The 16263-nt window shown below is 38.7% G+C and overlaps 1 protein-coding gene across 2 annotated transcripts in view; it reads right to left on the reverse strand.

Moving 5' to 3' along the window:
* Positions 1-3410: 3410 nt before the first annotated feature.
* Positions 3411-16263, reverse strand: part of SUPT3H (SPT3 homolog, SAGA and STAGA complex component) — a 470398-nt gene continuing 457545 nt past the window's right edge. Inside the window, exon 10 of one of the 2 annotated variants that reach the window (XM_073335778.1) lies at positions 3411-5140. In XM_073335778.1, the coding sequence (XP_073191879.1) occupies positions 5099-5140 (42 nt within the window). In that variant the 3' untranslated portion in view covers positions 3411-5098. The remainder of the gene's footprint in view (positions 5141-16263) is intronic. The other variant, XM_073335781.1, reaches the window with a different exon arrangement.

A 16263-nucleotide genomic window follows, 5' to 3' on the forward strand; every position in this document is an offset into this window, starting at 1 on the left:
AATAGGGTGAAACCACCAAACACATTTATATTTGTAAACTCATCTGCCTGTGGACTCACCCAGGTTTTCATTTCTTAGCCCATTTTCTGCCCTGTCTAGAACACAGCAGGGTTTTAAAATTGTTCTTGTAATATTATTGCCTGCAGTCTGACCCTTGCCAGATCTCATAAACTAGTCATAGGCAGGCTGTGTTCATATTTGGACGAGCAATCTTGGGGAGAACACTCAGGTGCTGCAGGAAGTGGTGCTGATTAAATAGTTTGCAATCTTCCCTCAGAGATGGCATAGAGCCAATGCCCCAGCATGATTTCAAGGGACAGAGTATTGCAGGAGCTGCCATCTTTTAGATGATGTGTCATGCCTCTGTCTTTACAAGCCGTGATTATTACGGAGCCCAAGGCATTTATCAGGAGAGTAAGGGTTTTACCTACTGTGTCCTGGATAATTTCTAAACTGAGTAATTATATTCCTTCTACCCAATTCCCCTTGAAGTTCCAGCTGGATACTGTATTTGCCACCTCCTGTCCTAAACCATTGGGTTGAGTTGTGCACTGTTAGACAGTTGTAGTATTTCAACTATATGGACAGGAAGGATGACCCAGAGGTCAGGGCTCTAGCCTGGGATGTAGAAGATCCGGGTTCAATTTCTTGCTTCACCCTGACTTCCTCTGTTAGCCTGGGCAAGTAACGTGGTGCCAGATTTTTACATTTATTTAGTTGCCGAAAGATGCAGCTAGACACCTAGTGGGATTTTCAAAAATGCCTGGGTGCTTAACTCCCATTGATTTCAATGGGGAAAGGCTCCAATAGTTAGGAGCTGCAAGAACCTTTCCCCACTGCAGGGAAAGGCTCTGGCAGCGGGTGGTCGCAGGGAATGGCTCCGGCAGCAGGGAGCACCTATTTACAAGAGTCTTTTCCCACTACCACCCCCCTGCCAGAGACTTTCACTGCCACATGTAGCTACACACCACTTTTCACTGCTGCATGTAGCTAAATGTACTCTACATGCCACCATCAGTGTAGACAAGGCCTACGGTTGCCAGAAACATTTTCATCCAGTCAGTGAGAAAGTCTGGATGAGCATCTGGATGAAAAGTGTGATAGATATGCAAGATTATCATCAGTATAAAGGTTTTCTGCCAGTATTTCTGTCCAATAGGAATTAAGATGAATTATCAATAAATATGGACAAAAGCTATGAAATGAAAAATAAAACTCTATTATTATAATCTCAGCTCTTGATTTTCCCTATTTATCTTTCTGGTCCTGTTCACCTCCTAATCCATTTTGTTTAGTAAAAATGGTGAATAAATGTCTGGGGCTTGATTACTGAGAAAGGCTATTACTGTATTGGCTCTGAGTGCTCTTTAGGGAGTTAAAATGGTTCCTCACAAAGTATGAAGGTTTCTTTCAAATTTGCAGGCATCTGCCTTTATAAAGTTTGTTTCACTTGCCAACATTTCAATTATTTATGAAAAAGTTAAAGTATCTTATTCTTGTTCCTCCACAGTGGATGGCATTTTCTTTAAAACAATGTCATTGTCTTGAGCACAATAAATAAAGAGATGTATTAGAAGACTCAGTTTTTAAAATATATATATAGTGGCATCTGGCCTCATTTAAACCATCAAATTTACATTCAAGTCCTTCGGGGATGGTTTCATTGCTTAATGCTGGCTTGGTGCCCTTTGAATAAAGCCCAGGATTTAATGCATGCCACCACGTTTCATTAGCTGTATTGCTGTTCAGTACAGATGTACAGTAGGGGTATAAAAAAGCCTAAACCTTGGACTCCAAAACAAGAAGATTCACTTATGCAACTGTAATAGAATAGGCTTCAGCTAGGGGGTAGACCCATGACATATGTCATTCTCTATTTATTCTTTATTTGTAGAAGTGTTTATGAAACATTCTGTGTGAGCTAGACAGGAAGTTATAAAATATTTTATGAGATCTGCACATGACTGATGGCAGAATGTCAATACAACAGTAAGGTCCTATTTAAATTCAAAGAGTGCTGGAAAATAATTGTTTGCAGAGTGATCGTCGTTTGATCAGTGGTACTGAATTTGAAAGGCATTACTTGTGTCCAATCCTGCAAAGTGCTAAGCATCTCCTGAGAAGTTCGGCGCATCATCCATCAGCTCACACTGACTTCAGTGGGAGCTACAGAAAGAAGAGTGACAAGTGACAATTCATACTGTATGTGGAGACCAGATGATCTCTAATTAGAAATGCACTTTGCATTTAAATAGCTTTTTCCAGCTAAAGATTTCAAACTGATTTACAAATATGTTCATAACTTTTCCTGTTTTACAGGTAGGTAGACTGAGGTACGGAAAGATTAGGTGACTCAGGCACACTGCAAGTCAGAAACAGAGCTATGAGTAAACCCATTGTTTCCTTACTCTCAGCCCTGTTCTCTACTCATTAGATACACTGGGTATAATCCTGGCCCCAGGAAGTCAATGGCAAAACTCCCATAGACAGGCTTTCACCCACTGTCTCCCCCTCGTTCAGGTAATTTATACCATGACAAGTGACCTACAAATACTGATTCTAATATTAAAAAATCTGTAATGAGAATCAACATTATTTACCAATTAAAAGGACGTAAAACAAAGCTGTTAATATATGGCATTTAAGTTGATCCTACGTTAGTAATTTTCGTAAGTGATTCAAAATCATACCATAAGTTACCTTCTTAATTTTTGTTTTAATGCTCATCTTTTTTCCAGGTTGCATATATTCGGGTGCTGTTACAGAAAACTGCATCAGTGACACTCACTCACGTTGCCCTCATTTATGTTAGGGAAGGAATCAGAGAAAGGACTGTGTAGCGACAAGAAAAAAAAATAAAAAATGAATATTCCCCAATTATGTGACTATCTAGCCTAGTCCAAGATAGGGAGACATAACCTACCTTGTTTTATTCTAAATTCAGCTCGCTGGCTTCTGGAGAGAAGTGAAAGGTTATTATATGGGTTTACTGGGAAAACCCAGATTTTATAAATAATTGCCTGTCAAACTGTTCAAGATAGACAAACATACAGCAGACCAACAAAAACATGATCTGTCATATTTCTGAGAGAAATGTATGTTGAGTCTTCATTCTCTGGGACTTTACGTAGACCAGTAAAAACTAAGCGCCAGTATTTTTCCTTCTTATGCATATTTTAAAATGTAAAATGTGGGAGAGAGACAGCTAAGGAAGGAATTTGGATTCCAGAACCCAGCGCCTGAAATGGTTTCTTCTGTCTATATGCCTGAAGATCGAAACCAAATACAATAAATGCTGGTGTCCTTTTAAAAAGTCTGGATGTTTACAGCAAGCATATAATTTTCCATGATTAGGGACGCCAAGAAAAATAAGAACGATGATAAAAAGAAAAGTTTAATCATACATTTCAACAAGCACAGATGGAACATCAGAAAACTTTTTTCTTTTTTAATATACTGTATTGTACACATTATTTTTAGTCCTTTACATACAGATTAATTCCAGAAGGACTGGCATGCAGCAGGTAAAAAAGGAGGCAGTTTATGGATAGCAGGAATATTGGATGCACTGTGATTACATTTACAATGCTTCACAATTTTTTGATCACAAGGAAGAGACACATGTTTTTAGTTTAATTTTTTTTCACGAGTGGGTCCAGGTACTGCCCAATGAAACCATTTATAAAGTATAAGACTGTATCAGAAGAGTGGCAGGTAAACCTCACATACTGAGCACAAAGGAGGAGACTGCTTACACTATATAGAAGTAATGCAGACAGTTGATCTCCTAGGTCTCCTGAGCGTTCTGTCTTTCTTAAAGGTTTACTTTAGTCTTTAAGGCCCTGACTCTGCTTTGGGATACACTAGCACTGACTTCTGTCCCAATGGGATGCCATAGGGGCACAGCTGCAGATTCAGACGCAGAATCTCAGCCTAAGCCTTTTGGTCTCCTCAAGCATGACCTTGGTTACTTCTAGATGTGTATACTTTCCATGGGAAGAAATGAATGGGCTTGTGAGGATATCAAAGACTGGAAGCACAGAGAAGGGAAAAGGGGTAAAGGGAGAGCCAGAGTTTGAAGAAACAAAACAAAACCCCAAAACAAACAAAAAGAAAAAAACAAAGCGGAGCAACAGAAATTAAAAATAAATAAGGGCCTGGATTTTCTCCCATTAACATCAACAGGATCAGGTCCACACAGCAGAGCACTTAAGCAGGGCTGTACCTTTAAGTACTTGAGTAGTCCCATTGAAGTCAACAGAACAATATGCTTGAAGTTACACACATTTAAGTACCTTGTGAACTGGGGCCAAAAGGCCAGATCCAATGATCAAATAAAGTCAGTAGAAAGACTCCCACTGACTTCAGGGGAGAGAAGAGGATAAGAAAAAAGATTTCAATATTAAGAATTTACAGATTTCAGTATAGATGCTTCTTGGGACTCTAAAAATATTAATATTTAACTGAAACAAGAAGACCTGAAGTCATTTACCTGAAGTTTTCCTATCTGAAAAGCCTTCTTATCTGAACTTAGCTCATCTCCCCTCCTATGCATCATCCTCACTGAAAAATCCCTTGTTTGGCTAGACAGGGTATTATTCTTTTAGCATTTTTTAAGAAATTGATTTGAGAGGAATTAAATGCAAAACAATGCAGTTTTACTTTTGAAAAAACAAGGAAAGCATAAATAATCATCCAAATCCTTGGCCTCTTTTTGCCTCAAACCTGCTTTACAAAACAACACATCTATTAAAACATACAGACAAAAATAAAAAATGACACTGCACTTTAGATATGGGGGCTGACAGCAGTAAGCCCATTGCAAATTTCAAAATTGTGTGATCTGCATTCTTGTCCACCTACACAGTATCCCAAACATCCTGCCATTAATTAGCTTAACATTCCAGCTAGTAAACAAGAATAACGATTGAGGGGGCTGGAAAAAGAGACGGAGTCAGCCAGTAGATAGTCACAACAAACCAGCCCACTCACTGGTACACAGACACATTAGAGCTTGTATTTTTTTTCTTCCATGGAGGGGAAAAGAAAATCACCTTAATATAACACTGTCTTTCCTGTCAGTGCAGCCACATCCATATTAGCAGGCTAGAAAAGTCATCCCATTTCTGCAGTAGGCACTCTGTCAAAGAAAGAGAAAATCTGTAATGAATTATCACATCAACACAAACAAGGGAAGGAGGCAGAGCAAGGCAAGGCTTTCTTCCTGTTTTGTAGACTATTCTGGCTGCAGTCTAATAGTGTGCTTAATCTGAACATTTCTGGTCGGGAAGCAATGAGCAACCACTCTGTCTATTAAAAAATCAGTGTGGTTAACAAGTGGTTAGTGATTCTATTTCAAGAGAGCAACAGATATGCAAAAAGATGACATTATTTTGTTAATTGCCTACAAAATATGTGGGGACAAAAAATATACTATTATGCTGAATCTGCTTGTCCTTTATAACCATGTGTTCTCTATTCACATCGCTCAAGAATCACTTCTAACCTAAAAATCTTAATAGTCTATAAATTACTGACTCATTACAGCTTTTCCAGATTTAATTTATAGTCTGGACCAAAAGCTATATAAACAGGCACTAGTATATCCTCCCAAAACCAAATTAAACTTAAAGGAGTTCTGTGCAGTACAGAAAACTTTGATCTCCCATAAAGTGTAGCCTAGGATCAAGTCTTTCCACTGATAAAGAAATGGGAGGGTTAAACAGTAGTTGAGAAAGAGAATTTTAATAAGATACAGTGCTATATCTTACTAATATATACTCCATATACTTTAAACATCTCCTCCTGAATTAATGCAGGAAGTTGTGCCTCCTTTACACAAAAACTGGACACCACAGTTTTAAGGGGATATTGTCAAGTTAAAATGCATATTGTTGAAAAATATTTCTTTGTGATACTAACAACATATTCAAATGAAAGAATTTTAAATGACTTTCCCCACGTATACTGTCGGTTTACTTTCTGTTTGTCACTCAGCTTGAAAAATGAAAACAGATTAGTCTGTTTCACTCTGCTTATACTCTAGTTCTTAGTCAGGTTCACTTTCTGCCTCTTATGTAGAGCCACATAGGAACTGTCATGTATGATCAGCCCATCTAGTGCAACATCCGATCTCTGGCAATGGTTATTATCAGCTGCCTCACAAGAAAGGCTAAAATGACATAGCGGATAATTATGCATAACAAGCATAACGCTCCAATGTGTGTGAGGAGTATGAGCAGACACTGTTGAGGAATATATTTATCTCCATACAGAACTTTTTTCTCCACTGAAGTTTTTTAAAAATGGTAGAAACATTTTTATTTTTCTTAGTTTGGAAAACTTGGGACAGATTCTAATCTCAGTTCACAAAACCTAAATATGGGGTCTATCATTGTAAATAGATGTCTCTTTAGTTGTACCTATCCATTACCACCTTTGTGTTTCTCTGGGTGTTTATATATAAACTCCGAATTTATTTCCTAACTAATATGAGCGTAATCAATTTTCCCTCTTTGGAACTGGATATTGAATAATGGTGTTAAATGAGCACAGGGGTTAGTCTCAAGTAACTTTTTGATGTAAATTATATGTATATTGAATTTTAAGTGAACAGACTTAAAAACACCAATCAATTTCTATAAAAAGACGTTTTCAGACAACTGAATATGCAAAAAGAAAACATACCAGCTATTTACCATAGCACCCTCTATCATACAAGTCGTACTACAATATATAGATTGAACAGTATTAAAATAAAAGAGAAGAACATTAGTCAAGAGGATACACAGCCAGGCATCTGACAAGACAATACCACCACAAAACAAAAGACTATCAAAAACCCACTACCCAAACATGAACTATACAAAAATAGGCCAGACAATAACTTTAATAAAAGGATACAATATATTCCCACAACCACAAGCATAAACTCCCAGGGAGTTTGGATCTACGGCTTGCCCAAACCATTATGGCTGGCATTTTGAAGTCCATGCAAAAATAACGCTTTAGCTCCTCCATCTCAGTATTTTACAGAGTTTATAACCACAGTGACAACCTTTAACACGTAAATATAATATTTAGGGCTACTGTGGAGTTTACATTGACATAAATGAACCTGAGACTAATGTTGGATTCACATTAAAGATACATGGTTATATTCTGTCCTGTTGGGGAAAGGATTTTTGGCTGAAAGGCAGACTCAGGCTTGGCTTTGATCACCTGGGAAATAATCAAGCTTAAAGTTTTCCAACATCGGCAACGTTATATGGTTCCCTATACCCCTGAAGAGGTCATTTTAGAAGCAAGTTTCAGAGCAGGGAGGACATCATCTTCACAAAGCAGGACACTCCACTAGATTATAGTTAGCAATATATTATAGTTAGTGTCTGCTAGAGCTAGAGCTGCAAATAAGTTTCCTACTTAACTCCGTTTTCACTCATGCCTCCTTAGGCTGAAATTTTCCATTCTTTAATCTCTGCCTGAAGCTGAAGTTTTTCGGAAAGTCTGAACAAAATTCCTTCAGCTGTTCTGGAGTTCAGAGAGAGTGAAAACAAAACACTTCTCTCTTCCAGTGCCTGCCAAAGTGATTTTCATCTATGCACATTTTATTGAATAACTTATTTATAAAGGAGTGACACTCATCTGCAGTGGTCTCACAGTAATTTACCTAAACATGGGCTGTACCTCAACCTCATTCTAAAGGGAATGTTTTCGGAATGGGTCCTTTATAGCAGCAGGGAGCTTGAATCACCAGGTTCCAGAGGAAAAGAGCACTTCTACCTAGTTCTGATATATCATCAGATCTAAACACTGTTATGCATAGGAAAGCTATTTTACAGGTATGAAATATTCTGACTAATACATTTTAATCTCTAAGGTCTATGACAGTTGGATTCACAGTATTGAAAGCCATGGCTCTCCAGGCCAAGATAGATGAAAAACAATGTCAACAGGTGTTTTCCAATTCTTTATTACAATTCTAAAAACATTTTCTTTTTTTTAAAACAGGAGACCAACTATGGTGTGGCATAAAATAAAGGGTTTGGCCAGATTCTTATGTACACCAAGGCTACCTTATATCACTCTGGCAGCATACAGCGGTCTTGGTGTAAACGAAGATCTTTTTCTTCACTTGTTTGAGATGACTTGTAGAGCCAGTCCCTGGCTTCCTACTTCTAAGTAACATGGCAAACCCAAACTCATGCCAATGAAACCTTTATACCACACTATAACCTCATGTATCCTCCCTATGTGTATCTTTCTTTCTTTTAAAAGAGTCACATCATCAATCTATCAGGAACAGTTACAACCCTTAACTTATTTAAGCAGATTTATACTTGTTGATAACAAAAATGTCCTTCTCTAGAACTCCTACTGTTACTCCATAAATGTAAGTCATCTAGCAAATTGAGTTTTTATAAACAGTATGAAATCACTGGCGTTAACTTTGTGTGTTGTCAGGAGGAGAAAGAAAAGATCACTGTTGTGCTCTCTCTCAGTCATGTGCAGCAACTCCATTCCTTTCCCTTTGTTTGGATGAGAGGGGGCAGAACTGTTTGTCTAGCTAGAAAATGGAAGCTGCACACAATTCTGATGCAGATTTAGAAACCAAGCCCGAGAAACAGGTATTCACCAAATGACTTCTTGAATGCTACAAAAAGGGCCTCTAGTCTTTTTGCCCTACGCATGTTTTTCTTATTCACATTAGCGAGAGATGTGCAAAGAAATAAAGGGAAGAACACCACTCCCATCCCATAATAAGGGCCCAGGGTCATTCAGAATGGAACACAACTTACCGTACATCCAACGGCCATCGCAATGTCACTTTATTGAATGGGCATCACTGGGTTTTTCAACACAGACATACTGAAGCAGTGAGTCACAGAGGAGAGCCTGAACCAAACCCAAGAATTTGAATACTCCTGAATTTGTAAGAACTTCAGATCAGAATCCTAACACTGCTGGACAGACCCAGCTCTAGTTAACTTCTATTATTGCATGAATTATTTCACTGCTGTAACATGATGCGAGAGAGACATACTGGGCTGAGAAAGAAACAGATGTGCCATGATTTTTGAATTGGTTGGCTTGGGTTAAATCTTTCACTGGGTAAAAACTGAAACATTTATGAGTAGCACACCCCCAGTGTACATCCCAAGTGCTAAAGTATACTGGACCAAATTCTCGACTGGTGTAACGCTGCAGTTCCATTCACTTCAGTGGAGATGCACCAATTTATACCTGCAGAGAACCTGGTGCATTGTGTCACTGAAAAATTGTATATCTCTGAATTAAGGGCCCTTTCTATCCAAGTTGGGCAATAGCTTTTTCAAAACTAGAAGGCTTGCTTTCTTGTTGTCCTTGTGTATGTGTGGGGGCAACTGATTTGATTACAAAGCATAAAGCGAATGGCAGACAGACACCAAAATCAAAGCGAAAGCCTGGGCTGAACTTCATTAGCAAGCATAAATACAAATAGGCTCCATATCTTGTTTGTGACATACCATGGGCCTTTCGTCCTTTTAATAATTTTGCTCTAACCTCTGATATTTGCATACATGTAAATTAAGCCACATGAGGTTAATTTGTCTCTGATATGGGATTTGTGTGGAAAACTTTTTCATTAAATATTTCTCCTGCTGCAGTTTTACTGTGAAAAACAGGGAGGATTATAGCTAGACAGTGGACGCCTCTATTTGAGAACAGTGGAGGGAGCCCTGTCCTCTAAGTAAGAGACATTCTTGGATCAGATACTGGCTGGCAGGATGGAAAAAAGGATGTATCATTAACTTTCATTCCATTCCAAATAACCTGGAACCCATAAAACACAAAGATACCCTAATTTTAAATATGCTCTTTCCCCCCATTTCTTCTTTCCATTTTATTTGTGGAATGCTAACTTTGAAACTTCATAAGTCCCCAAATATCAAACAAGTCATTTTGGACAGATTCATAACTCTTTGAACATAGAAATGTCTACATTAAAAAAACCAGTGATTAAAAGGTTACTCTTCTAATTTCTCCAGCCTGCTTCATCAAACCACATACAAAGAAGTGTCAGGTTATTTAGAGATTATAATAAAAATTAACTTAAGGGGCTAAGTATAAACAGCATTGTAGAGAAAAGAAAATCCATGTGCCATTTAGAATTAGCTGCTTCTGTTTAGGTCCAACTTAACCTATGTGGATATGAACTATCCTTACGAACAATACATATAGATACAAAAGTATAATACTGTATTCCTCTTTAATATAGGACAATAGCAATTAAAGCTCTACTTCAACTACCCCATGTTAAATCAGCAGTCAAAGCACAGATGTTTATTATTATTCCAAGTATGTGTGTGTATTATTTATATAAGTGCCTAGTATATACTGTTGGCATTATACAAAAAATGAACAATAAATACCACATATGTATCCATGTGTGGCAATGCTGAGCCATCCAAATTCTGCTCTCTGCTGCATTCATGCATCCTTACTGATTTAATTTATGTTAGCATTGGATCGACAGTGCTGGAAAGTGTAGTATCGATCCACAAAATAGTGAGCTCATCAGAAGTGACCCACATATATGCTTCAACCTAGTCCTAGTCACATCTAGGGGTAGGCAAAAACTTCATGATTTGTGCCTATTTTTTCCTTGACTGTTGAGACTGCTAATAAGCGTCACAACAGTGGTTTCTGTGATGTGGACATTTGCCCGCTAGGAATTGGACCGAAAACACCAGCACATTTTAGTAAGACAACCACAAGCAAACACTGATAAAAGTGCAGCCTCGAAAAACCACCCTTCAACAATCTGTAACAAAAAGCTTTTCACTGAAGTCAGTTCTAGGATTCCGCTTACTGTCTACTGCCAATGGTATCAACTTTTTAATAATCACACAGAACAGGGCTGCTGTATCTAGATGCATGTGTACCCTACCCAAGTCTGTTAAAGAAAACAGCCTACACTCCAAATTCAAAGTAACTTAAAAAAAACCTTGTTTTCTGTTGCTGAGAACAACAATTATAAAAAGCATTTTATTTTATTTTATTTTTAAAGTAGAGACAAACAATCGTGTGGCAGAAAATAAAGGGTTTGGCCAGATTCTTATTTACACCAGGGCTACTTGTTTACACAAAGGCTGCTGCTGAGAATAACAAAAAATCCCCAATAACAGTCTCTGTTCATATATAGGACCTATGAAAAACAAGGACCAAATTCTGGTCTCAGTTACCCATTGATGTTGCACAGGCAAAACAGTTGACTTTGGCTTGTGTACTGTCATTCAGCTAATTTTACCAGCTAGGAACACAGCAGGTAACGATCAAATGCTGTTTTCAGGGCTGTGCTGATATCCCCATAATGAAGGAAATTAAAGCAAAGGCATGATGGGTTTCTGCTGTAGTAAAAACTGGGGTGTGGGAGTAGGGGATCAATGTTTGCAAAAAGAAAAAGAACAAGACTGGTAGGGAGAGAAACATCATTTTAAGTTTCTCAGAGGGTACTGTAAACAATGGAGAGTGAAGGAAAAAATTGAACTATAAAGCAAAATTTGGCAGCATAGTAAATTGCAAAACAGACCTACTTTTCCAAAGTCCTTTCCATCATTGCCACCAACTTTAATAGACTTATTTGTCTGAGAAAGAGAAATTCTTTTGCATTGTTAAAGAAAATGAGACATTGCTTAGTATACTGAAAAGAAAAAAAAAAATCCTGCTCTGACTCTTATTTCATGTAGCCCAAAAACTTTCCCCAGCATAGTCTTCTTCAGGGGTGAGGTATTAGGAATCCCCCAGGATTCAGAGTGGCTGGTGAGTTGCTTTACCACCACTTCTCTACCCAAACCAGTACAGCAGCAGATCCAACGGGCCCACCCACTGCCTCAAAATCTCTGTCCACAATAGCACACAAGGATCCCCACATGGAGCTTCACCCCACTGTATAAGAACATAAGAAATGGCCATACTGGGTCAGACCAATGGTCCATCTAACCCAGTATCCGGTCTTCTGACAGTGGCCTGTGCCACATGCTTCAGAGGGAATGAACAGAATAGGCAATCATCGAGGGATCCATCCTCTGTTGTCCACTCCCAGGCTCTGGTATGAAAGTGATATGCACCCCTGAGTGGGCTATCAAGAGCTTGGCCTATCCAACACGTTAGAACTGCAGTAGGGACACTCTGTATCCATAAGGGTGTGGGGCGGAATTTTGCCCCTTAACAATTTTACCTATTTATATCAAACTGGGTTGATAAAGAGTGATATGCTGAAGGGTCCTCTTTTGATATTTCTCAATTTGTTGGATTTAACTGTACTGCAACCATAACATATGTGTGGGAAGTTTATTAGATCTAAGAACAAGGTTAAAGTCTTGAGACACCTGGGGAGGAGAACTTTAATGTATGGTTGGAGTCTGAAAACTACCGTTTATAACTCAGAGCACTGTGTAGAGATTTAGTCACAGAACTCCCATGTGAAAATGTACCGCAAACTTTTGGACCTCCTTGGACTTGCGACACAGATTAATTCTACATGAAATGGCCTGACTGGACTCCTCTTCAAGGACAGATACTTTTGGCCTTTCAAGGTTTCATTTTAGTTGCTGAAGGGGCTCAGGCTGTTACTTTGGCCAGCACAGAAAATAGTTTAGTTTCTCTAGATGTCTTTATGCCTCACAATCCCTGCTTGCGTACTGAAAACAATTTTCTTGGTAGCGAGACAGTGTGGTCCCGTGACTTGAACACAGGAGTACAAGCCAGGAAGTCCTGGGCTCCAATCCCAGCTCTGACACTTACTTGTTGTGTGGCCTCAGACAAACCACTTAACTCTTCTTTGTTTCTATTCCCCCCGTCTTTGAAATGGGAATACTACCATTCACCAACCCCAGTTCTGAGGACTGATTGATTACAGAGCTAATGTTTGCACAGCACTGAAAATACAGCATCCTATATAATTATTATTTTTATTAGATTATTTCTTCCCACCAGTTCTTAAGTCTAAAATATTACATTTACAGAGGCAGATGTTGAAATCAGCATTAGAGGAATGGAACTTTGTTTGAAAAGAAATTAACTGGTTTAGGAAAAACAATAGCTTATAAAAGGCCTTTACCTTTACTCAATCATTTCTTGGGATTTGATTAACACCTTTTTAAATGTTAAACTGAAACACAATATCCACAGACATCTTGCACCATATTTCTTCCTCCCTCCCCTCCCCCGAAATGTATTCTATGAATGGTGAATTCAATATATGTAATTTTGTATTCTTTCTTTTATGCGATGAATCATTTCAGCTGGGAAAATAAGACCCTGTCCAATAGCAGAGTGCAGAAAGTTGTTCTGCAAACAGAGAAATTTTCTCAGGCTCCAAGGCCGTTGCTGGTAGAAGCATTTGGGTGCGGCCAGTTCTATTACTGGTCAGCACTCATTACTGACTGATGCACTCTGTTTCCAGTGGGGTTCTTGTTCACCATAGCAGTGGGAGGTAAGAGGAGTTAAGGTAATGCATCAGTGGTTGCCAGTGGAGGAGATGGGAAGAAAAAAAGCAAAAGAAATATACTATTTCAATCAAAGTCAGAAATTTGTAGAAGTGGTTTTGGTCTCAAATATAGAAAAAATATTTATCCAAGAAACTCCTACTCGGGTGCGAACATCCTACTTCGAGTGGGATTTTATTTGGCAAAGTGCTGTGAAAGAGTGGAAGCTAATACAGAGCATGTCTATAAACAAATATATTTATTTAGTACAGATTGACACATTCACTAGAGTATTTCAATGATTACACGTGTAAAACTATTTCCTATAGTGGTTTCCTTTTGTGATTCCACTAATTTATTCAATTCCACCCAATTTTCATGCATTGAATGTTATGAGCTATTTCAGCCACCCAGACTGAAATGTGCATTTGGAGACTACATGCCTGTTTTTACATTTAATCATTGACACATAATTATTTGGTAATATTAGGATTTGAACTCCAATGGAAGCCAACCAACATTTTAATAGATTAAAAAAATCATACAGAATGAATTCTGCCCTGAGGAGAAGAATTAAGAGCCAAATCCTAAACACCTTTACTCAGGTTTTATTCACCCCTCTCAGGCAAAACTTGCATAGACTGCAGTTAGACTGATTAAAAACAGAGGAACATACATTCTGCAATCCTTACTCAGAAAAAAACTCCCTTTGACATTAACAGGAAGGAATTTTACCAGTCTAAAGACTGTGGTATTTTGGTCCTGAGTAAGATTTCAGGATTAGTTTCTAAAATGGAACCAAATCTATCTTTCATAAGTATTTCTATACCACCGATTGCTGTGGACTAAGCACTGATGTAATTTATCCTGTAATACTAATCTTTTACCAGAAGTATACATTACTTTGTGACATTTCTAACAATTTAATTTGAGATGGACTGAAACTTAAACATGACACCCGACTCTGCCTGAACTTTGGGAGAGTTTGGATCCGGTTCTGAATTTTCGTTGTCGCTGCTTTGTAATAGGCCAGAACTGGAACACCACATCCAAATATCTGCAGCCTTTACAGCTAAGGCCCATTTCTAAATTAAACTCTAATCAGGCTTATTCTACACCAGTGGTTCCCCAACTTGTTCTGCCACTTGTGCAGGGAAAGCCAGTGGCGGCCAGGCCGGTTTGTTTACCTGCCGCGTCCACATGTTCGGCCAATCGCGGCTCCCAGTGGCCATGGTTCACTGATCCAGGCAAATGGAAGCTGCTGAAAGTGGTGCGGGCCGAGGGATGTACTGGCTGCCGCTACTAGAATTATTTGATCTTCAATTATACTGGGCACTTCTGATTAAGTGCTGAGGGTTACTTTTTATGTGCTATATGCACAGCACTTTACCTATGTGTATACAACACAATATACCAATTAAAAAGGTGAAGGCTGACAATTAAACACTAGTGGGACATCAGCTCATCTATTCTGCAAGCTTTGCTTCCGATCGTTGACAACCATAACAAAATCTCTCTACCTTAAACAACCACCCAAATTAATTGAGCCTTGCTCAAGTATCTTTTCTGTTCACACACCAGACTAGAGAGTATTACATGTCAAAGTAATGAAAAGTATATAGTTGTTCAAACTAAGCACTGGATCATGGGATAAAAAAAGCCTAAAACATAGATAAATTAGCATACTGTAAAATGTATGGAAAGAGAAGACCACCTCAATAATAAAAATGATCAGCTTGTCCACAAACACTGACTGATCCACTGACTGGGCCTTTGTGACAATGTCCCATGCTTTTCACCATCTCCTACCAGTATACAATTAAGATCTTAGTACCAAGATACGCTCAAGAAACACCTGCATCTATTTTGTTAAGGACCAGATTTTGGATTGCTCTTTTCCAGTTGTGCAAGTCAGGGAGGGCAAAAGGAGTATTTTCCCATTTCCACCTCTCATGATGTGGATCACAGCTATAGTCTCCATGCTCCCTGAGGTACAGTGACTGCCCCCTGCAACTATCCCTCGGTTTGCAAGCCATCCTCAAAGGGCAAGTGTGATGGCTTTGCTGCACAAGGCAGCATCAACAGAACCACACAGAGATACAAAAGAATCTTTGTTGTGCCCAATCCAAAGAGGAAGACTTTAAAAAAAAAAAAAAAAGACTCCGAGGACTTCTTAGGTATAACTACACCTCTCAGAATCCAGGACAGTCAGTCACTCATGGATGAAAGGGAGGAAGGGTGATGGGCTCTCATGTGAGGAAGGCTAGGCTCCTTCTATCTTCATGAGGGACCATCCCCATTCATAAACTGGTGAAGTTGCCTGAGAAGATGTGGGGGAAACGCCATCCAAGTCCCTCTGATGTCTGGTTGAAGTCATCCATAAACTTTCCAAGTGTCTACCTGTCTTTCTACCATTTCTAATTTGTCCATCATTTTTGTAAAATATCTCAGTTGTTCTGCTGAGCTAATGATCCACCATTCACTTCAACATCCCTCTCCAATTTACAGTATTTGCTATGTTAGTCATCACTTTACTGCACCTTCTTTTGAAGTGTCTGGGACTGGTCATTTCAGGGACAAGGTAATGGACTATATGGACCCAGTAGTTTGATCCATCATGGCAAAATTATGCTCTTAAAGAAAACTAGCCATTTTATATTTCCTTTGTATACAGTAGTACAGCAAAAATCCATACGTTTAAATCTACAACTAGTATTTGTCTAGCAACAAACTGGCTGGGCTGTGAGATTCCCCTGGCTGACTGCCGTTGTTCAATCATTTAAATATAGGCTTA

The sequence above is a fragment of the Lepidochelys kempii genome, chromosome 3 (assembly GCF_965140265.1).
Source record: "Lepidochelys kempii isolate rLepKem1 chromosome 3, rLepKem1.hap2, whole genome shotgun sequence".
NCBI lineage: Eukaryota > Metazoa > Chordata > Testudines > Cheloniidae > Lepidochelys > Lepidochelys kempii.